Below are 24,088 nucleotides of genomic sequence, written 5' to 3' on the forward strand. Positions count from 1 at the left end.
AGGATGGTCGTAGCACTTAATCTGAATATCCACTCAAAGCACTCCTCAGAATTGTAGTGCCTGACTCTGAGGAGGATGTTTTTCTTTTTCTATATGCAGTGTGTGTACTGTATGTGTCCTGCACAGTATATCGTAGGAAACATTTGCAGGAGCTGTAATAGGAGCTTTCCTCCTCTTAAATGTGGTGCATAGTGTTTCATCTCCAAGCGTTTCCTTCAAACAGAGCCTTGTCAGACATCCCGTGGACTGACGTGAAACCTGCATTGGAGCTTTAATCCATCGGGGAGTCAGTGTCACGGACCGCTGGAGGCATCTCAAGACAGCTGAAGTCAGAAGACTTGAAGTAACTGCATTTTATTATGAAAATTGTGTAATGAGTAGTGACTTTTGTAGGAATATTATTTTTGAACACTGGTGTGGATGGATTAAATAAACCGGTTTTTCAAAATAGCAACACTAAGCCCTCGCTGCTGCTGTTAATATTTTTCTTAGGTACATTTTTCTTTTATTAATATCTCATATTTTAATTGTTTGTTTTCATCAGTTTGCTAAAGCTATAATAAAAATTCATATGCATGCACTAAATACACACACGTCTGTACCGGCATATTGCCAGCACATTTTTTGTCATCTTTGTGGGTTTTGGCTTTTTTTGCACAGTAGATGGGGCTGTCAAACTTTGTCTGGGAGCTGGGTAGGCTGTCGTCTCCTTTCCTCTTTTTGACCTCCTTGGTACGTTTGTTTGGCGCGCTGTTGCTGCTGGCATCCTCCTCACTGATGAGCTCTCGTATCACAGATGGCTTAATACTTCATTTTCCCTCGCTGCTTTCCTTCCCTCCTCCAGCTGTTCAGCTCTGTTGCTTCCTGCTGTGAGGGTATTGACCGCTTTCCTGATTGAAAGAACACACAGAAGACTGTGGAGCCACATTGAATGTCATAGAGGCAGATAAATATGAATTGAGGATTATCATATCTTTGACAGAGCAGGAAACAAGAGGTACAGGCAAATAAAGAGTGTTCTTTTCTATATGTACCTGGAACTTTATGTTCAAGTGACTGTGGGGTAATTTATGACCTCAGCTGTATATTTATATTATAGAGAATGGGAGGAAAAAAAATAGTTATAATTTAAATTTTTAAAAAATGATTACAGGTGGATGGGGTAGATAAGCCAGATTTAGTGCTGTAGAGTCATTGAGCCTAATACCTGATGTCCAAAGTTACAATGAAATGTGTTAATGACAAGATATTTGTTGTAATTTTTGTTACAAATATGAAAGTCGATATTTTTGGTGTTAAAATGGCTAAATATTTCCCCATTGTTATTAAACCAGCAAAACTTGTTACATAAGTGACCCCATTCTACATAGTTATAAATCTCTGTATCGCTCGCTGTTGTTATCAGTCATGTGATGATGAGGTGGACAATGTTTACAGTGCAGTGATGTCATTTTATATAATGCAGTCTGAAGTCATGACCTTATTACTCGCTTAAAAACACAAAAGAAACCCCCAAAAATCTGTTAAACCTGTAGGTAGTTAATCCGCAGCTGGTTTCCTCTGTGTATAGTATGCATAGCTGGATGCTTTCATATCAAGAAAACAAAGGAAAATCTAAGTGTCTTTTGTGAAAATGCTTACACTCAATGTACAGTGTGTAAGAAACAACATGAAATCATCTTAAATGCTACATATTATGTACAAACTCTACCCAAACAGGAGTAGGTGGAAGTTTAACACGTATTGAGACCTGCTCCTTTTTCACAAAAAAGAGAATAAACTTAATATGTTCAGCTTTACTTCCTCTCCACTGATCAAAAAAACAGATAAGACAAGGCTTCAATCGATCACTGAGAAGGCTATCTATATACCTGCAGTTTGTATTACCTGGCTGTCACCAGCATGAGTCCAGTGTCTTGGGAGGACTATCTCTTTAGAGTCATACTGTTTGGCAAGTGTCACTTGGTAGGAAGAAAATCCTCCCAATGTTTGCAGATTTATGTAGGTGATGTGGTCATTTCCAGAAGGAAACTGTAGGATTTTTTTTCTGTCCACTTTGAGCACCACAATGCACTATTTGTAGTCTAGGACAAAGAAGATCTCTCTACACTCGTTTATGTGGCAACAGAGGACAGGAGATATGTAAACATACATAAATGTGTATATGTTTAAAAAAAAAAAAAAATTATATATATGAGTCAAGTATGGAGTCTTTCAGTCATATGATAGATAAACAGCACTACAGGGCAGAGGAAAAGTGCTTAAATTATATGTAAAAGGATTTGGATGCATCCAAATACTAGTGTTTACATGTTCATTTATTTTACTATTAGAGGTACTCAAAAAAAATTCTAACTTGCCTCACTGCATACATATTATATGCAAATGTTATTTATATGCATGTATATAAAATCTCAGGTTATAGTCAATTAAATTATACAAAATGAAAACACTTGACTGTAAACATTGTGTAACTCCGTATCACATGACCGATAACAGCGAGAGACACAGATTTACAGCCGAGTAGAAAGAGGAAGTCGAGAAGCAGTTGCTGAGCCATAAGGAGCAACAGGTTGTGGTGACAGCTTTGTGACTTTGCTCTCTTTGGGCGAAGCGGGTAGGACAGCAGGGAGAAGAGGCGAAATCAGCTGGTTTCGTGCAGGAATATCTGAGTATTTTGCGCCACCTTGTGAGCCAACCTCTTCCAAGCCAACAGCACATCTGTCACAAAATGGTGTCTTTAATTTGCACTCTCCGACATCATACAGATGAGGTCACCTGCTGTGCCTTCTCTCCATCCCTCCTGGCGACCTCCTCCGGTGATAAAACGCTCCGTGTTTATACCACGGCCGACTTCTCGGAGCTTCCCTTTTCTCCTCTCAGGGGTCACGGCTACGGGGTCCACTGCTGCTGCTTCAGCTCCTGCGGCAGCTTCCTGCTCAGCTGCTCCACAGACGGCTCTGTCATCGTGTGGAGCGCCGAAACAGGTGAGGTGAAGGCTACGCTCGAGCACCCAGGCCGCAGTCCTCTCAGAGTTTGCGCACTGGCGCCAGACTCCTCTCTCCTGCTGGCAGGAGCCTGCGATGGCACCGCGGCCCTCTGGGACTTCCGCTCCAAAACGCTACGCAGGTACAATAAGCATCACACAGGGTCACAGTGACAATTTAGTATAATTAATGTAATCTTCTCCAAATATGAATGTCAAAATATGCCTTAGTTAATATTAAAATAAGAGCTAACTAGTCAGACTCTTATCCAATCCGAGGTCATTTTTCTCTGTTTCCAAATAGTTTTTTGTCCACGTGACTGGAACAAAAAACAAACTACAAATTCACACGTGAAAAATGTTTTTCAGTATTTTGTTCAAAACCAATAACGGAGTCAATAAAATATTTGCTTACTGATAAATGTCAGCTATCTGAACATGGAGTGCTTTCTTAACCCTTCTGTGTGCGGTCTTGACATAACAGTTGTACAAGTTGAGACTGGAGGTTAATAATTGAACTGGGAAAGTCTGAATCACTCTTTCCACCTTTAGAAACCTCTCTCAGCCATTATCAGCAGATGGAGTCATCGCACACATCAGTGTCTCTTCAGATTCTCTTACTTCATGTTGCACAAAATGTAACTTGAATTTTCTATTAGACACACAAATCAAAACGGTGAGAAGGGAATAGAAAATAAACTAAAAAAATGATCTTGACATAAAGGAAAGGATCTCTTAATACATAAAACATCTTTCTACAGGATCTTTAAGTAACTGAGCTCTAATAAAGTTTTGAAACTTGCTTTGTTAATCTTCAACAGACTGGAGTAATTGTCTTAAAGTTATTGCAGGTTCGTCTTCAAGTTACAGCTCTGTCATCACAGACAGATGGAACAAAATCACAGAGGAACCAGCTAGACAAACACGGAAGCAGCCAACTCAGTAATTCTGATTAAATAAGCCAATTAAAAAAGCATTTTATCAGGATTATTTTGTGTTTTAATCCTCTGATTTTTCACTTTTGTGCTCTGGAACAGCTTTTCTGAGCACCCCTAGGCCTGCTGTGTGTCTCTGATTAATACCCACAGGTGGTTTAAATCATTAAACTCAGTGCAGGACTCCACAGCCTAAACAAATTAAATTTCCCTCCTTCGAATTTTACACACTTCCTGATAAACCTTGAAGTCTAAAGCGAGTCACACTCAAGTTGGTGCCAACATCCCCCTCCCCCCCCCCCCCCCCTCGCAGATGTGCCACCGTAAGCGAGGCCAGCGTCGTGGCTTGCTGCTTCTCTCCATGTGCCCAGATGTTTGTGACCGGCTGCACCCGTGGAGACCTCAAACTCTGGGATGCTTACACCAGCCTTCTGCACGCTGAGAAGGACGCTCACGACCTGGGAGTCACCTGTTGCTGCTTTGCAGCCCAGTTCATCGTTAGTAAGTTCTCTTCATTTGTTACTACTGCTGTAGAAATTCATCTGAAAATAAAATATGAGACATCAGCTGCGTTTATTGGTTTTACGTCAGGGTAAATGGGATTTCTATCTATCTTCTCACATTTTTCATCTAAATGGTGCTGGTAAATTGAGTCAAATCTTTAGAACTACAGATTCCTGTTCAAAATAAAAGTTGACCATCTCAGTTACTCACCTCATTTTCTGTGGGGCTTTTTCCCTCATCAAAACTCTTTTGCAATTTCATTGCTTTTGCTCTCCTTCCTTAGTTCCTTTTGCATTAGGTTCATCTTGCACAATTTTCAGTTTAAAAGCAACTTGCATGTAATCCTAGAAGCAAAGTACCTGGCTCCAATAAAGACACTTGTTATGTTAGTGTTACTGCTGTATGTGCTGTAATGAATGGGTTGCAGCTAAAAAGCAGGCCGTCAGATGATATTTGCCGCCCTCTGCTTTCAGACGCATTCAAGCATGAATCTTAACAAAAAGGGGATGTGGCTTCTTTGGCTCTGCAGATGGCTGCTGTGTGGAGTTTCGACTGGCCTCCTGCGGACAGGACAGCCAGCTGAAAATATGGATTGTTTCCCAGCGTGAAGGAGCAGGTAGGCCGACCCCTCTGCCCCAGCTTCCCCACCTGAGTGCTCCCTCACTCGATTGCCGAGCGGGAGAGACAGGGAGGGAGAGTGTGCTGACTGCTTCAACCTTGAAACCTCTCTGCAGAATAGAAGAATTTTATTAGTGTGTGGAGTAAATCAGCTGCAGACTGACTCATTAATAATGGATCACTTTAAGACATTCTGCTGAAATACAGCAGCAGCAGCAGAGGTGTGAGTGTGTGAGAAAGAGTTGGAAGGAAATCAGTTGCATGTATCCATGATGACATTTACATCTTGTACAAGCAGCAGCAGAGGAGGAACATTTGTGTATGTTCACACGTACGTACCCCGGCTACAGACTGTATTTTTCGTTATGTATGTGAACACACCATGTTGTTAGGTTCCAATATGTGTTGCTATGGTAACAGCCATTTCTTGGGAGGATTTGATGTGTCCCACGTGGTGACCCAAGTCCGTGGAGATTTTTTTTTTCCTTTATCTCCGAGGGACACCAGACAATGTCTGTCCTCATTTCATTATGCTTTAGATTTTTTTTATTTTTTTTGTCCTCAGATGTGAAGGAGGTTGAGCTCGGCCTTTTTTGAAATGTGCACTTATCTTGTCTTGGCATGAGGACTGTGCGCTCGAACCTCTCTTCCACTATTTTATGAAAAAGAGACTCAAGTGTACGTGATTTAGGGAAGCAAGGGGCGCATTTCAAAGCTGAGATTGCTGTCGAAATGGAACATTTTTTCTAGTCCCCGCTTTTGTTTTTGTGTGAGTGTGTACAAGCCCCATGTGTTCACGGAAAAATCTCTAATTCCAGCTTTGCATATTAGCTCCATGGGTCGAGCCTTTAATGCTGTCAGATCTGAAGCATTCCCTTCAAGTCACCTATCAACACATGCTGACATCTCCAATCCACACGTCACATTTGTTTAGTTTATTTTGGTCTCACTTGTATAGTTAATTTGTCGGGTTTAATCAGGCGTTACGGTTTTCTACTCCACTGTGGTGTTTCACATCAATCAGGAATATGCCTGGAAATAACACATTAACCTCCCAGAGAAAATGGTGTGTTTATGTTTTATTGCTGAAGAGAAAAAGGGGAGAAGGTTTGACTTAATGCATGTGTATTCGCAGGATGATTATATAAATGCTGCTGCAGATCAGTTGGTTTTAGCATGAAGAATTAATGCAGTCGATGTGAGTTTATTGGCAAAAATAAAAATCATTTGTTTCCAAGTAGTTGTCAGCAGGGGGCACAGCTACAAGGGGGGAAAAAGTCATCTACCTCTACTTCTTTTTCTGGACTTCAGTCAACTGCTGAGATCGAATACAGACACAATTTAACTTTGGTCTCATCTTGCTTGTGTGTGTTGAACCCCAGCCTGTACCATGAAGCTGCTTCAGACTCTCACCAGCCAGACGGCCCCAGTTCTGTCTTGTGCCTTCTCCTCTGATGGAGAATGGGTTGTCTCGGGGTAAGACGCTAATCACACTCTCTGTCACAAACATACACACACATGAAAATCACTTCCTCCAGTGTTTTCATCCCATAATTCCCCCTGCTTCAGCAACTAATTATTGATATTTGTACCTTTCAGGTCACGTTTAATATTCTATTTGTGTTATTAGTTCCTATCATAATTTGATACAATTCATATTCAAATTCATTTTTTTCTGTCTGCATTTTTTTTCTGCGCTTTAAACGGCCGTGCCATGGTGAGCACTGATCGTGCTGTTCTCTCAGTCGACCACAGGAGGAGTGCATTTTGTTATCATATAGCTTCTGCTCGGTCCTTCTGTTGTCCCTGGCTGAAATTCAAACACGCTGAAGGTTAATCTGTGCTCTGCGTGGTGGGTTTTCGTGTGTGTGTGTGTGTTTATTTTAGAAAAGAATCCATTTTTCTGCTCATTATTCTACAATGTGAATGCACGCATATGCACGCCGCAAATGAAGTTGACTTTGTTTACTCTAAATATTCAACAGCTCCGTGGATAAAAGTGTCGCAGTATATGATGCGGTAAGTAAAGCGCAAACACGCCACCCATAATATGGGGTTGGGGGGGAGGTTTGTTGTTGTTTGCTGCTATAGTTAACTGTGGTCGAGGACTTCTAAACAATAAATCACAGCGTCCATAAACACAGATGTCAAACATTCCCGTTTCGTGTGTTTGGACTTTGTGTACAGAGCCTGGGAACCGTGCTCCAAACTTTGAAACAACATGACAGGTAAATGACCCGGCCTGACCTCCCACCGCAATGCAATCTCTGCAGCTATTAGACAAACAGCAGAATAGGAGTCCTGGTGTTTCAGATCAAAAAGTGTGATTTTTGCTTGATTAGCTTTTCCCAGAAGCACCGGGTGCAGTGGTGCAAAAGTATATTCCCCGGCACTGCTTTTGCACCGTCATTGATGTGGCACCACAGGTAAGAAGCAGCACACCGCTTTGATGTCCTTGAAAGAGTTTAAGATGCTGCACGATCTAAGGCTAGTTTTTTGGGGGTTTTTTTCCTTTCGTAAGTGTCGAGGGAACCAGATTTTTAAGGCCGCTCTCTTCCTGTGCCAGTTTCAGTCAATTACACACACACACCTTTCACATTCCCGTTCCTCTTGCTCCTTCCTGCAGGTATGTAACCACCGTTGCGCTATCTCCCACCTTTCCCTGGATTGCAACGGGCTCTATGGACAGATCGGTAAACGTGTGGAGAATTGGAGATGAGGATGACAGCACTGGTAAATACTCAGCAGAGGATTGTTTAAGTTGGCACCAGCAAATGCACAATCACTCCTCTTTTTAAAACAAAATGTTAGCAGTGGTACAAAGCCCAGAAGCCATTTGCAGCGCCAAAGATTCCCAAAAGAGTGTTTTGGGAGTTGTCCAGCCAGAGAAGCTCCTATTACATGTGTACTCCTGTCTGGCTGCAGTGTCTAGAGGAGGAATTGTGATTGATGTTTATTAGTGCAGCAGGGCAAAGTACCACTGAGCCTTGGAAGGCTGTTCCTATGGAGGCAAACCAAAAAAAAGGTTATACCACAACATGAAAGAAAATATTTGGAATACTAAATGAAAAGGTGCAATCGTTAGACATCTGGAAGCCTTGAAGCTTCATCATTGCAGCTTCCCTATCTGCCATTAGTCAGGCTGATGTTGACAAAGTAAATTCCATCTCTATGAAGATCTGCCTTTTTTTATGCCTCTCTCTATCTCCCCTTTAATCTTGTTTCTTTCTCTCGTTTCACACATTGAACCTATTCCCTTTTATGTTTTTCGGCAGCAGCTGAATCAAAGGAGACACAGTGCCAAGGTAAATAAATGCATCACACTGTTTTGCCCTTAGAAATCTTCAGTTATTCAGCTACTCTTTCAGCTTAAACCAGTGCTGATTTATTTTAATTCTTCACATTCTTTATGGATGGTCCAGGTCTCAGCATCTAGTACAGCTGCTTGGATAATTCAATTTGTGGATCTACTGTTTTGTTTTTACTTGTGATGGTTTTTTGTTTGTCGTTTATTGTGCAGCACTGTACAAAAGTCTCGAGCCGACCCTCATTTTTCCATATTTTGCTAGTAAACCCAAACTTAGAATTATTAAACATATGCAAAGGACTTTCAAAGTTCTCTGGATGCTGGCTGCCTTTTGTTCTGACTGGTAGTGTCCCATTGTGTGTGTTTTTTATATCTAGGTATGCTTTTACTGCATTGGCGGTGTGTTTGGGACCATTGTCATGCCAAAAATGAATCCGTTTTCAATCACACTTCCCAGATAGTATTGCATGGTGAATCAGAATCTGATCGTTCTTTTGTTTTTGTTCATAATTCCATCGAAAATCCATCGATTTTCACAAGATCTCCAACAACACAGGCTGAAATGCAGCCCAGAACCAAGAAAGAGCCAAATTTCCCCTTGTGGGACAATTAAAGGATTATTCTATTCTATTCTATTCTATTCTATTCTAATCATGTAGACACAGAGCCACTGCAGGCTGAGGTTTAGACAACATTATAAAAAAATGAAAGATTAAATTAAACAATAAAATAAGCGAAGCATGAATATCTGGACATGTGATTTTAGTTGATTATGTAGCAGTTGATCATAAAATGATCGTGCGATCCCTCCAGATTACCGGATTACTTTATTAGCCCAAATCACCTGATAGTTCACCTTATACCTTTTGTATGTATTCATATATGGTATGCTTATTAAGGTGGTTTAACATAACCACTGTTTCTGTGCAGCTGCAAGCTGCTTTGCAACCCACCTTCACCTTTTCTTTTCTTTCTGACCTTTTCATTGTTATCACTGATGCCTGCTCTGTTGTGTTGCTCTCACTGCAGCTGGGCTCAGCTTAGTTTTCCTAGTGTTTTTTTTTTTCCCACAATCATTTCCAAAAACAGAGCCATAATGTTAAAACTAAAGAAGTGTTGTTTTGACTATAGTGGCCTGGAGTGAAGTGTATGATGTTGAATACTCTCTAAAACTATAGTAGTGGTCATAAATGAAAACTTGCTCCTAGAGTAATTAGTCTGTGTTTGCCTCATCTCTTGGTTAATGAGCATTATGAATGAATGAACAGGAAGGTCTTTAGAGCAGCGGTCCCCAACCTTTTTTGCGCCACGGACCGGTTTATGCCCGACAATATTTTCACGGACCGGCCTTTAAAGTGTCGCGGATAAATACAACAAAATAAAACTAGTACTGGTACCAAAAAAAAGAAGATTCATTCATAACACACGTGAAAAGACCCAGGAAAACAGAGTTAACGATAAAAAACGATAACAAAATAACGCTAAAAACCCTGAAAAAAAAAAACAAAACCCTGAAAACCATACATTTCACACCCGAGCCTCAACTCTCGCGGCCTGGTACCAAACGACTCACGGACCGGTACCGGTCCATGGCCCGGGGGTTGGGGACCGCTGCTTTGGAGAACTGACCTGAAAATAAACCAATAGGTTTTTTGAAGCGAAGAAATGTGTCACCAAGTGTAGATAGTTTGGGTTTTTTTTTTTTCAGTAACAATGAGAGTCTTTTGCAGAAAAACGTGCCTTCAGGATATGGTTTTGCAGGCTAATGTAGGACTGATTTATTGTTGGGATTTGTTGACAAGAAGAAATGAAGCTCGCCAGTCTATAAGATGTAGAGAATGGAAATGATGAAGAAGTCTTCATATGTGAATCTGTCTGAGTAATCAAACGCAGCATTCTGAGCTATTTCAGTCAACTGCCATGCTTTGACACAGTGTTACCAGCTCCTTAGACTTGGAGACTCGAGGTGCTGCTGCCAGGGCTGCAGAGAGGAGCTCCTGCTTTTGTGCACGCTGGTTGACCGTCATGGGTTACTTGAAATTTAATGGAGCTCAGCTATCATTAATTCCACCTGTGCTTTCACTACTGTGACGAGTCAAGAATTCAGCTTTGAAAAGGGTCTATGGAAGGTTTTGCATCACCTCAGATTTAACATTCAGTTTCCAGGAGAAAGCCCTCTTTTTTTTCCACAGTCAGACAGAAAACAGCTTAAATAATTTACTATTTTTATTTATTTATCATTTATTATTATTATCATTATTATCATTATCATAGCTGTTCTTATGTTATTGTTTTTTTTAATGTCTAGATTTTGATTAGATTAGTTAAACATAACCCTGATTGGATTCAAATGCAGTCCAGCAACAGACATGTTTTCAGGTGGGCATTAAAGAGCAGAATTTTATGTGGAAGATTTTTTTTATTTTTTTATTTTAGGGTAGCAGAGACAGCAAGAGGTGGAGGGGAAAACCTAACACATGGTTAAGGTAGTAATGAGCTACACACCTCAAGTCTTCAGGTTTAATCCTGGTTAATGACTGCCAATGTGAACTATGAAGCTGCTGTGAGGTTTCATTAATGGGGCCAACGCACAACAGGCCAGTTTGTCGCCACGTTGTATGATGAATGATGGCCACATAGTGTCGCGAAGGTTGACGAGCTACATGCTGGCGGAGCCTGAAATAACACACCCCTGGGTTTCATTTTCTTTCCTTTGGGAGATCACATACTTGTGTGTGAGGTCAGGTGTGTGTGCTTGGAATACTCATAATGTGGGGCTACTGTTCAGCAACACTGGGGAAAAAGCAAGTCTCCACTGAACTACACCATGACAACTCAGTGTAAGGTTAGCATAAGATTAATGTAAATGTCCTCAGCATGTTTGAGTGTGCATCAAAGTAATTATCACTCACAGAGGGGACATGTCCTTTTACTGTGGAGTGCGAATGGAATCTGTTTGTTTGACAACGGGTATGTTTTGTTGCAGGAGTTAGGGGAATAATCACAGAGCACTTCCTGGCTCCCTGTTGTGTGTTTTGCAGGAAGGAAGTTGCCAGGTCACTCCGGGTTGCTGCTCACTGATTGGTCAGAGGACGATGTGCAGACTTGGCTGCGTGACGAGGGACTAGTGGAGCTCGTCGGTGTCTTTAAAGCCAACAACATTGATGGACCAGAGCTTAGCCAGCTGAACAAGGAAACAGCAGCTGAGCTTGGAATTGGTGAGGATGGAATTTAAAGCAACCACTAACATCAGTGTAGTGGCGAATTTCTGTCCCAAGCTTCGAAAAAATAATTCTTCCACTTCTTAATGTGAGCTGTTCAGATTTATTTCTGACTCGTACATACAAACAAAAGATGTCACGGTCAAAAAACTATTTGCTGCTACAGCGCACACTTCCATTGCCGTCCTGGCTCACTCTAACCTGCTACAACACATGCGCTGTAATGTTTTCTTACCCGACACAAATTAAACACGCAGCATTTATTCTCTAACAACATATCATACAAAATTAAACATGTAACAATAACTGAAACAGTATCAAAAATATTTCTCTATAGATTGGCTCTAACATTTCCAGCCCCCTAATTGGAGGGCGTGAAGACTGACAATTAGCGAACACTTACAAAAGAGCCAAATAACATTAACACTTCCTGTATCACACATGGTCATTCAAATTATCTTTCACAAAACTTGTAACCGATCAGAACATATACTGTATTTTCTCATTCCAAGTTACATGACATTCTCACAGATCAAGCATAGCTTGTCAATGGGTCTTTCTAAGGTGTTAGTCTTTGTCTTGATGATCACACGCCGCACCAGACCCTTAGCATCTGGAATGACACGAAGAACTCTCCCCAACATCCACGAGCTTCTTGGCGCTGACTCGTCGACCACCATTACAATGTCCCCCACAGTTACATTTCTTCTGACCTGAGTCCACTTTTGACGCTCTTGAAGCATAGGCAAATACTCGCGCACCCACCTCTTCCAAAACAAGTCAGCAAGATATTGCACTTGCTTCCAACGGCGGCGGGAGTATGAGTCTTCCTTTCTGAAAAGTCCAGGAGGCAAACCCGGCTTTTTCTTCATTAGTAGCAAGTGGTTAGGCGTCAGTGGTTCCAGGTCTGTTGGATCATCTGTTACTGTAGTCAGCGGTCTGTCATTTAGTACTGACTCCACTTCACACATTAGTGTCAGTAAACCTTCATCATTGACCAACTGTTCCTTCAGTATAGACCTCAGGACCTTCCTCACGGTTCTGATCTGCCTTTCCCATATCCCTCCAAAGTGAGAACCAGCGGGTGGGTTAAATACCCACTGGATTCCCTTTTGCATGAGACAATCTAGAATCTTTGACTGATTCCACTCTTGAATGGCTTCGCGTAACTCCCGTTCAGCAGCAACTAGGTTGGTGCCATTATCTGAACGCATGACAGATACCTGACCTCTTCTACACACAAAGCGTCTGATGGCGTTCAGACATGAATCAGTGTCCAAAGTGTGCGCGATTTCAATGTGCACTGCTCTTGTTGTAAGGCAGGTAAACACCACACCATACCTTTTTACTGTGCTGCGGCCATGCTTCACATTAAACGGTCCAAAGTAATCCACCCCAACATTAGAAAAGGGGGGTTCATCAGGTAGAAGCCTATCCTCTGGCAAATCTGCCATCTTCTGTTCCAGTGGTTTGCCTCTAGTTTTCCTGCAGATTACGCACCTTGACAGAAACTTCCTCACTTCTGAGTTAGCGGATGGAATCCAATACTTCTGTCGCAGCCGTGAAAGCATATACAGTCTTCCACAGTGCCCAATCTTCTCATGTATATCCTGCAAGATCAGTGTGGTGATATGTGAGCCCTTTGGGATAATGACTGGGTGCTTCACATGTTCTGGCATCCCAGCAGCTGCGAGGCGACCACCAACTCTCAAAACTCCGTCCTGCATCACGGGATCAAGCTTCCTCAAGTGACTAGTCTTTGTCACACACTTGCCTTTCTTTAACATGGTGATCTCTTCTTGGAATTGTTGACTTTGACAGAACTTGATGATCTCTGTCTCAGCTTGCACCAGATCTTTCAGGGTAAGTGTTGTCTGCATTGATTCGTTGTCTTGTTCTTTCTGTTTAACGTACGTCTCTTTCCTTTTTTCACATCGTCGTAGCAGTAAGTCTTTGAGTTTGATCATCCATGCCACAGCTCTCTTCACTCGATGCCAGCTGGAGTAGTGATTGATCAGCTTGTTCAACGTGTGAACATTCTCAGCTGCATTTGTGAGATGTACCATGGTTGCATGCCTCACTTCGCTGTCATCTTTATCAATCCTTTCCTTGTCAGGTCTTTCTGGCCACTGTCTTTCTGGGGTTTTCAGGAAAGCTGGGCCGTGGAACCAGCTTAGATTCTTCATGAGCTTAGATGGTGCAAGCCCTCTGGATGCACAATCAGCTGGATTGATTGCTGTACCAACGTACCTCCACTGCTGGGGATTTGTTAGCTCTCTAATGACCGCAACGCGATTGGCCACGAATGTCTTGAAGCGAAGGTTTTCATTTTCAATATACTTCAACACAGTTGTGCTGTCAGTCCAGAATGTAGATTCAAGAAGATTCATCTGAAGCTCCGTTCTTAACATTTTGTCTGTCTTTGCAGCAACCATAGCTGCAGTCAACTCTATTCGTGGAATAGTGGTTTGCTTCAGGGGCGCCACACGGGATTTTCCCATCATTAACGTACAGTGAACCCGTCCGTCATTGCTGGTCATCCTCAAGTATGATGCTGTTCCATATCCACTTTCGCTCCCATCAGAAAAATGGTGGAGCTGTGCTGTTGCGACAGGACCGAAGTCCAATGGTCTCACACACCTGGGTACGGTTACCTCTGACAGCTGGCACAGCTCTTGTAACCACTTGTTCCACTTATGACTGAGCTGTTCTGGGATCTCATCATCCCAAGCAAGACCCTCCCTGCATAACTGCTGCAAGATCATTTTTGCAGGGAGAGTTCCTGGGGAAAGGAATCCCAGTGGGTCGTAGATGGAGCTGGTGACGGAAAGTATTCCACGTCTCGTCACAGGTCTTTCTTTGATGTTAATCCTGAACTTGAATGCGTCAGACTCAGGGCACCATAGAACTCCTAAAGCACGTTCCATAGGCAGCAGGTCATGGTTCAAGTTCAGGTCTCTGACATCTTTGGCTCTCTCATGCTCAGGGATGAATGAGAGCAAGGCACGACTGTTGCTTGTCCATTTCGTTAGGTGAAATCCTCCACCAGAACACAATTCAGTGAGGTCTGTGTATAACTCCATACCTTGAGTTTCCGTGGCAACAGACTTCAAGCAGTCGTCAACATAAAAATTTTCCAGAACTGTGCTTACAGCTTCAGGTGATGATTTGCTGCGGTTCTCCTCTGCTGTTCTTCGCAGTGCATAGTTGGCACAACTGGGAGAAGAAGTCGCACCGAAGATATGCACCATCATCCTGTACTCAGCAATGTCTCGATTGAGGTCCCCTGCTGGCCACCACAGAAAGCGCTGCAGGTCAGCATCGTCATCCGGGACACACACCTGATGGTACATTGCTTCAATATCTGCTGTAAAGGCTATAGACTCTTGCCTGAACCGTGTCAGCACTCCGATCAATGAGTTTGTTAAATCTGGCCCTTGTAGAAGTTCACTATTCAGTGAAACTCCTTGGTAGCTGGAAGCGCAGTCAAAGACCACCCTCAGCTTCTTTTTTTGTGGATGGTATACCCCATGGTGAGGAATATACCACTGTTTTCCATCCTTGCGGTTTAACTGTGTAGTAGGAACCTCAACGGCATATCCCTTGCTCAACATGTCACTCATGAAGGCAGTGTATTCTTCATGGAGTGCAGGATTCCTCTTCAGCTTGCGCTGAAGGCTCAGTGCACGCTGTAACACTGCACTTCGATTGTTCGGCATCTGAACGCACGACTTCTTCGTAGGAAGACTTATGGAATAGTGTCCATCAGTGAGACGAGTAGAGCTTGACACAGACTCCATAAAGTGGTGGTCCTCTTGAGACATTCCTGCTTTATCATCACAGTGACGCTCTGGAAAGTCGTGGTTATACTGTCGTACAAGCAGTTGTTCCACGTTGTCGATGGCTATTCTGTTCACAATAGCACATGGTTGTACATCATTGGCTGCAGTATCCGTTTCTCTGAGTGGTCCATTCAGAATCCATCCAAGTGCTGTCTTTACGGCATATGGACCATTGTCCTCACTTGGGATCACCTTCCATGGCTCCAATATGGTGTATTCTTTAGTTCCAATGAGAAGCTCCACTTCAGCCTCAATATGAGGCAACCTCACTTCGCGTAGGTACGGCCACTTGTCAACCTCTTTCTGGAGTGGGATGTTCTCTCTGGAAACAGGAATACTTTTCTGTGTGAAGACCTTTGACAGTGCGATAAAGTTGTTGTCTGCCAGACTGCTGACTTCCAATTCTGTGAGCACATAACTCTCCTCTCGACTTTTGGAATTAATGGTCCTCAACGTTAGCTCGGTTCGTCTGCCTTGCACCTTCAGCTGCCTTGCCAAGGCTTTGGTGCAGAACGATGCAGAGCTACCTGGGTCAATGAAAGCGTAAACCTCCACAGCCTTGTCACTCTTGCAGGACTTCACCCTTACAGGTACAATGGCAAGCACGCAGCTGCCTCCAGCCCCAGTACAGGCACTTGTCTCCTTTTCTTCAGACAACCCTGCTCGGCCTTTAGCAGTGCTACCCATATTGACCTCATCGGGAGGCTTCTCTTCCTCATAACTTGAGAAGTGCAACAAACTTGGATGCTTGAGTGAACAAACCTCGCACACCATCTTCTTTTTGCAATCTCTGCTCATGTGACCCTTTAGCAGGCATCCAAAGCAAAGTCCGTTTTTCTTCAAGTAGTCCACTCTATCCTTATGAGTCTCCTCTCTAATCTTGTAACACTCTTGCAGTGTATGAAGTTTCCCACAGAACATGCAAGGTCTTGTGAAGGCGCAGTTGAGTGAAAGGTCACTCTGGTTCTTACTAACTCTGCTTCTTTTGTCCATTTCTGAACCGTGGTTAACCTTGATAGCAAAGCTGCTCCCATGTCTAATGTCTTTCTTCAACTTATTTCCTTGCTGTGGCTTTTTTATAACCTTGTCTGACACTGCTGTTTCAAGATCGCCAAAGAGTGGGTCGGACATGATCTTTGCTTGGCGTTCAACGAAGGCCACCAGCTCTGTGAATCTTGCTCTGTTGCAGCGCCGCTCCTGGATATCATATGCATGGACTCTCCAGCGCTCTCTTATTTTAAATGGCAACTTGGAAATGATGACCCTCATAGTTGCAGGGTTGTCCATCTCTTCCATATAGTCCACATCCTCCATAGCATTACGACAGCTCACCAGGAATACAGAGAATGCGCTCAACGCCTTTCCATCTTCAGCCTTAATTTGTGGCCACTTCGATGCCTTCTCAATTAGCGTGCCAGCAATCTGTAACTCATTTCCATATTTATCTTGAAGCAGCTGCAAAGCCCTTTCATACCCCCGATGTTCAGGCATATGCTGACAACTCCTCACAAGATCACGAGGCTCGCCTCGAGTATACTGCTCCAGAAAATATAGCTTGTCTGAATTGCTATCAGCTCTGGTGTCAATAGCGTGCATGAATGCCCTCATAAACGACCTGTATTCCAAAGGATCTCCGTGGAACACTGGCACATCCCTTTGTGGTAACCGAGCCAGCTGTTGGTTCTTTACAAGCATCTCTGTGATATCTGCCTGTTTCTGCATAACTTGATAAAGCTCACTTGGTCTGGTCTCCTGAAGTGAGACACCATCTTGGCGTTGGCTCGGCCCCTGCAGTGGAGTTCTATGTGTCTTAGGCATGGCCCCTGCTGCAGTACTTGGATCACCAGGATTCCTCCAAGAGGCAGACCTCTCTATCTCTGTTGGCTTCCCTGGTGTGTGTTTTACGTTGCCATGACCATTTTCGTTATTCTTCTTCAGGAGGTCACGACGTGGCATTACCGTAAGTCTGGTTTCACTCACTTGAGACTTAACCCCTTCACATTCCTCATACACTTTCACTTTGGCAGTAGACACTGCAATGGCTGTTTCAATTTCCAGTCTTTCCTTTGCAGCTTTAATTTCTGCTTCTTTTAACTCTAGAGCCTGTTTTTCTTTCAGAGACGCTGCTCGTGCCATCAGAGCTGCTCTGTTAGCTTCTTCCTTGACGCGCTCCGACGATGCTGTCGACACCCTTGACGTGTTGGATACTTTAGACTTGTTTGACACTCTAGATGTTTTTGACACTCTGGATGCACTGTCCATGGGAGTTATCTCTTGATCACATGTTTGTATTTCAATCCATGTATTAACTCTATTAATGAACTGCAAACATCGTTCTGACATTGGCTGAAACCAAAGTTGTTGGTCAGCCTCCTTTTCCTCCTCATCTTTAATACACAGCAACACTGCATAATTGCATTCTTGAAACTCTTCATACAACTTCTTGTAAACTTTCAGTGCCTCTCTCACATCATTTACAGCCGGCAGAATTTCATGGCTCAAAAGTCGCTCAGTTTCATCTTCTTGTGCTGTCACTTGTCCTAATTTGCCTCTTCTCACCTTTGTGAGCTGATGCAGTTTGAACTCCAGACCTTTGTCTGTCATCGCCCTCTGGCTGCCATCACGCGTAACTACACCCACACTGTCATTAATGTCGTCCGCCATTGTAATCATATAACACCGCTAAGCCGTAATGATTTTCTTCGGCACAGCTGTCGGGTGGTGTACTGCACAAACTCCTTTATGCTACTTCCACAGGTAAGATGCATCTGACAAAACACCTTTTACTTAGCTGTTCGCCGTGTTGTTGTATGTAGGCGTCCTTATGCCGACGATCCGGTGACTTTTCTATGTCTCAGTCGGTGGCTCCACCGCGGAAAACATTCCTCCGTTACTCGCTAGTTTTTTGACTTTTATGTAGTGGCGAATTTCTGTCCCAAGCTTCGAAAAAATAATTCTTCCACTTCTTAATGTGAGCTGTTCAGATTTATTTCTGACTCGTACATACAAACAAAAGATGTCACGGTCAAAAAACTATTTGCTGCTACAGCGCACACTTCCATTGCCGTCCTGGCTCACTCTAACCTGCTACAACACATGCGCTGTAATGTTTTCTTACCCGACACAAATTAAACACGCAGCATTTATTCTCTAACAACATATCATACAAAATTAAACATGTAACAATAACTGAAACAGTATCAAAAATATTTCTCTATAGATTGGCTCTAACAATCAGTGTACACTTCACTGACACACACTGGGATTCTGTGCTTTTGTGAGGATTTATTCCCTGATCCTAACACATAACAAGACTGAATTAGAAAGCATGATGTAAGCTGCTTTTATTGATGCTCTGATTTATTTTTTCCCCTCCAAAAACTCCTCCCAAATAGTGATGTGATTTAAGGGCGTGAAGCAGCAGCATGTCTGTCTGCTTATACAATCGCAAATCACGCTGGGATGACAGTACCCTGCTGGATGACCTTTACCTCGGGAACAATGATAATCCTGCTGACAACAAGATTAGTCCCCTCAGGTTCGACCAAGGTCACAGTGCAGAAAGGCTCCATACAAACTGTGGCCAGAAAAAAAGAAATCACAACTCATGTAGGCAGCAACATCACAGTACAGCTGCAAATAATGTGCAAATGTCAGCATTATTATCTCCACTGAAGCAATTAAACATTCACACAAATTCAAAAATGAAATTTACAGTGCCTTTCTTATTTCTTTTTGTTGGCATATTTGTCAAACTGAAACGTTTCAGATCATCAAACAAATTTGAATATCAGTTGAAGATAACCCAAATGAGTAAATACAAAATGCAGTTTGTGAATGATTTCAATTTATTAAGAGAAAAAAAGTTATCTGGCCTTTTGCGATAAAGTAGTTGTCACCCTGCCCCAGTTCACTAGCCACCGATCTCATCTTCACACACTGTAAGGTTAAAATATTTTAGAATAGGTAGCCAGACAGAGTCAGGCTGTTACCCCTTTTCCCTCCTATGTATGTCAGCTTAGTAAAGTCCTATCTGGAGTTCTTTTTGTAAACACACAGTTTTAAAGGAAATTTGCAGTTTGCATGCTGCATTGGAGCCATAACGCCCAGAAATCCTGCCTCTTGCCTAATTGCGAGTACTTTGTGCCAATTGTAATCAGCTGAATCACAATCTCTCCCTTAATCACAGTAAAAGCACCCTCTTGCCTGTTGTTGGGTTTGCTTTAATTGGACAGTAGCAGAAGCGTTAAAGCCAACTTTCCCCCTGCTTGCTGTTCAGTAATGCAAAGCATGCCTTATGTCTTTTCCATGTGTTTGGTATGGAGGACAGCTCTCATCATTACCACAGAATGAGGACAGAGGAAACGGCAGATTTCCACATTTCGTGGCCTTTTTGTGCTGCACAACCAACAACTATCATTTTCCATCCATGCTGCTTGTGTAAATGTGTGCACATGCATAGACAAACAGTCGCTCACACATGCTGCAGACACACACAGAGCAAATTGGATTCCAGCGCACTTTACTCGATGAAATATTCATGAATCTTTGAGTAAGGGGAGGGGGGAAAAGTTCCTCCAATATAATTCGGCATATCTCTGTGGAAACAGCCTCATTCTGCACTTTTATTGTAGCCCTGCATCAAATTATCTATCTAAATGTAAAGTGGACGCTATAGTTCTAATGGCTTATGTCTCCACGAAAAAGATGTGTGGGAACTTATGGAAATCTTAAATGAAGCATTACCCTGTTGAGTGTAGTTTTTCCATCTAAGAGTCGTTTATTGGATGACTCAGATTGGTTCGGGGGGTTTCAATGTGAGAAGGCGTTTGATTGGACGCTGCAATTTTTCCAATAGGATCTGAACTACTTGTTGTTCCGACAGCACGTCTTCCCTGCTTCATCTGCGTTTCAACTTAAATGCAGCGTTTTCAAGGCACAGACTTAATGGTAAAGGCGAGTCAGTCTGTATAATGTGAGCGTGAATTCTTTCCTCCCTCCATCTCTGCTTCCTGCTCAGTGAATGAGTGCAAAATTAAGACAAACTCACAACATTTAATTTCCCCAGTAAGTGAAGTGACTGGTCCCCTGTGAGCATTAGCTGATTGTGAAGACCTCTCCAGTTTGTTGGAGGCTGATTGCATCCTATAAATGGATCAAATATTCACCAGTACATCATGATGTATGATAGAAAAATTTAGAGCGCATACTGTATATCAGTATGAATTCAATTTCAACTATTGCACACGCCGCTATTTGCAAACCAAACTACACACAAACTATCCAGAAGTGTAATCATTAGAAACAACTTTAAGCCACAGTTGTATAAAAGTTGCAAAAATCCTTGCAACTTTGCATTTTTGCCATCCAAACTCAGTATTACATGACCTTGGCACATCAATGATAAACCTCAGTACAGCTCATGAAAACATTTCTTATTCACTCATCCAGGCCTGTATCTCCCTGTGAAGACACTAAGGTCAAGTCATTGAATTTTTTTTCTTAAGTAAGAGAACACTCTGCATAGGTTATAAAAACAGTATATGTGTGTGTGTGTGTGTGTGTGTGTGTGTGTGTGTGTGTGTGTGTATATATATATATACATATATATATATATATATAATTTAGTTCAGGCCAGTATATAAATAAAAAATCTTACTTTCCAAACAGAACCTTATTCCAGTATGCAGAATTGATGGCAACAAAAAATATTCTCCAAATTTGCTGAAACAAACATGTCTGGTATGTTGTCTTCATACTGGTTAATTTCCATACAAGGTGTATATGATTTGCATATCACTAAAATCAGTTTTATTTCCATTTCACCCTGTGCACCAACTTGTTTGAAAGTGAGTTTTATTATAGACTGTATATCGAAGATGGACAAAACCAATGCAGCAATGGGTTTTGGAGTTACTTTTTTTTGTTTGTTTTTTTTTGTTTTAGTTAGTAACATTCATCTCTAGACTTAAATCACACAGATGAATATTATTTATAATTTGTGCTACATTACATACAAATAAAATGCTACACTTCTTGGATTGTCTGTAAAGCAACTGGATTAAAGAAACACAAACATGACTGAGAGGTCTGGTGCAATTACTCAGATTAGCAGAGAGTGTGGTAGTCTGCAGCTACTTAAAACTGTAATGTCCCTAAAAATTCACACTAAGCATAAATATAAAAATGAATTATCCATCCATTCTCTGCTGCCTATCCTTTTCAGGGTCGCTGGAGCCTATCCCAACTTTCTCGGGGCCACATTTGGTGTTAGTTAAACCATAAAGGCTGCATAAAATTTCCTGAAAATGTATTTTTTGTGACGTCAGCTTAAAATTTTTTGGATGCATGCGATGATTTAGCAGTCACCTATAGCGATAGGAAGGAATAAATGAGCTTTTTCTCTCTTTTTGTTTTGGCTGTCACCATATGTGAACCAAATCTTCAGGACTTGTGAAAGAAAATGTCACTGCAGCTGCTCTCTCTGTCTGAATGAGACCTACACCTCCACGGCACTGCCATTATACGCCGACACACCACTAATCATGTGCAGCTCTATAGGTCATCACTCCATTTTAGCTGGTGGTGAAATTTGCAGCTGACGATAAATTCACTGGGGGCTGTCAGTGGGCAGAGACATGCAGCTGTGTGCAGAGTGAGTTTCCTCTTTTTGGACCTGTTGGAGTTTAATTTCCGAGCAGGATAATGAGAGACGTTAGCTAAGCAGCCATCATGACACAGCGAGGTGTCTGGCTCTTTGTGTCTCAGTACAGAGTGATCATGTGCAAGTTCAGATTTATCCTCCCTTTTGTTCTGAGAGAGAACAAAGTCAGTCTGTTCAGTGCCTGCTGCCTCGCTGCGTCAACCCAAATTCATTGAAATCGCTATTGAATACCATTAACATACAACAGTCTTTGGTTGGTCTTTGTAAGGTAATGATAATGAGGTTTAAATGATGCCAAATGAAATGTTGAGACCAGCCTTTTTACTACATTTGAAAATTAACAAAAGGTGCACGGTACTCGATATAAATCACCATCATGGCTAAAAAGGACACTGAACGGCGTTTTGGTTTTTTAGAGTCGGTGGGCCTTCGTGGTCGTCTCCTGAGGAGAATCGAGGCCCTGAAGGCAGAGCAGAATGGTTCAGAAGCCCCAGATGAATTCCTGTGCCCAATCACCAGAGAGCTGATGAAGGATCCGGTCATTGCTGCAGGTTAGTTTACAAATTAAAAGCACTTGGTCCCTAGCGTCTTAAACTGAGCCAAAGATGGGGACAGCTTCACTATAAAGATGTTTACTTGTATTATCTCAGTGTATTTGGGATGTCACTGTATGTGTGCTCCACAGATGGCTATTCCTATGAGCGGGAATCTATTGAGAGCTGGATTAGAGGCAAGAATAAAACCAGCCCCATGACAAACCTTCCTCTGCAGACAACACTCCTCACCCCCAACAGGTCTCTGAAGATGGCTATAACGCGGTGGAAGTCGAACCAGGAGCTCAGAGTAGCTCAACATCTGATAACAAAAGCTGATTGAAGTAATTATGAATTTGTTCAGGGTGCTATTCAAGAGTCACATCTGGCGAAGTGATCAGAATCTGAGATCCCAGAGAAGTTGACTGATATTTATACAGTAAATAACTATTATTTTTAGCTATATTTTACATAACTGTCAAATATACTTGTATTTAAAGAGAGAATCTCTAAAGCAACACTGTAACTATGCAATTTTAATGTGCCTTTAAAAAAATAAAGTGAAGTACAACTCAAAATCCTTTTTTTTTTTTTTTATAAAAAGAATAAAATGGGTTTGCTTTCACAGCCTTATTTGGACTGGCATGACTATTAGCATATCGCTAATGGAGGCTGATGCTAGAACTTTAGATTTACTGCATTTATCTGTGCAACTGGCATCACGTGTTTTTGACTGTGACTTGAGTTAGCATTATCAAAAATCGGTCATTATTTGGCTAATATTCAGCAACCTTTATATAATCTTACTCCAGTTATTAATTACTTACTAAGTACTATAGTGTGACATTTTAAAACCTACTGTAGCTTTACTCTGTTACTAACAGCTTGCAGTGGTTTATTCTAGCTCAGTAATTCTGGAAGATGCCATGTAAAACTGAATGCTGTTGTTTAAAAATCATCGTTGGGTCATAATGAAACTCCCACGAGGGTAAACCAATAGCTCACCCCCCACTAACCAACCATAGACTTAGCTTCTTGGTTTCAGTGGTGAAGATGGTGCATCTTAAACATGCAATAGTTGCAATGCCCAATTTTCAGGTATCGGTATTTTACTTGACTAGTTCTTTTTCTGGCATCTTTTCACATTTACTCCCTACATTTTCTTTTTAAAGGTAAAGATTGCTCAGTGGTATCTGATAAACTGGAAATTTAAAGCTTACATGCAAGTACTCAGTAATCAAATATTATTTTTAACACTACTATCTGTACAGAATGTCTGTACTTTTACAAGCTTAGGTCACCACAGGGAAAACAGCCACCGGAGGCCGTGGCATGACTAAAATGTATTGCAATTGTGTGCAACAAACTTAAACTCTTTTGAGTTTGAAATGGTTGTTTGGATTCAGGAGCCAGGTCTACACCCACTTGCAGTCAGTTGATGTCCTCAAAGTGATTTCAAGAAGGTGATAAAACGGCCA

At 42.0% G+C, this 24,088-nt stretch overlaps 1 protein-coding gene and 1 long non-coding RNA gene across 5 annotated transcripts; one reads left to right on the top strand and one right to left on the bottom strand.

Moving 5' to 3' along the window:
- Positions 1-337: 337 nt before the first annotated feature.
- LOC105941054 (uncharacterized) lies at positions 338-2,884 on the bottom strand. Its single transcript, XR_001167689.2, has 2 exons — positions 2,779-2,884; positions 338-890 (listed from the first exon to the last, which is right to left on the bottom strand). It is a non-coding gene; the product is annotated as an uncharacterized LOC105941054 (long non-coding RNA).
- Positions 1,005-23,181, top strand: LOC101476258 (WD repeat, SAM and U-box domain-containing protein 1). 4 transcript variants are annotated; one of them, XM_012920927.2, is made up of 12 exons: positions 1,005-3,129; positions 4,235-4,422; positions 4,955-5,041; positions 6,426-6,519; positions 7,029-7,062; positions 7,231-7,271; positions 7,386-7,469; positions 7,670-7,776; positions 8,319-8,348; positions 11,392-11,568; positions 22,494-22,628; positions 22,763-23,181. In XM_012920927.2, the coding sequence occupies exons 1-12, from the start codon at positions 2,732-2,734 to the stop codon at positions 22,951-22,953; spliced, it is 1,566 nt and encodes a 521-aa protein (XP_012776381.2). In that variant the 5' UTR covers positions 1,005-2,731; the 3' UTR covers positions 22,954-23,181. The 4 variants fall into 4 exon arrangements, with proteins under 4 accessions (XP_012776381.2, XP_012776382.2, XP_012776383.2 ...); XM_012920928.2 differs by having other exon boundaries at positions 8,322-8,348; XM_023153007.2 differs by having other exon boundaries at positions 3,050-3,129; positions 4,293-4,422.
- Positions 23,182-24,088: the final 907 nt, after the last annotated feature.

The sequence above is a fragment of the Maylandia zebra genome, linkage group LG16 (assembly GCF_041146795.1).
Source record: "Maylandia zebra isolate NMK-2024a linkage group LG16, Mzebra_GT3a, whole genome shotgun sequence".
Taxonomy (NCBI): domain Eukaryota; kingdom Metazoa; phylum Chordata; class Actinopteri; order Cichliformes; family Cichlidae; genus Maylandia; species Maylandia zebra.

Excerpts from the sequence above, each read along its gene's own strand:
- LOC101476258 (XM_012920927.2), top strand. The coding sequence starts at position 2,732 with ATGGTGTCTTTAATTTGCACTCTCCGACATCATACAGATGAGGTCACC. Across the intron at positions 5,042-6,425 it reads TTCCCAGCGTGAAGGAGCAG|CCTGTACCATGAAGCTGCTT; the intron begins GTAGGCCGACCC and ends GTTGAACCCCAG. Across the intron at positions 7,777-8,318 it reads AGATGAGGATGACAGCACTG|CAGCTGAATCAAAGGAGACA; the intron begins GTAAATACTCAG and ends GTTTTTCGGCAG.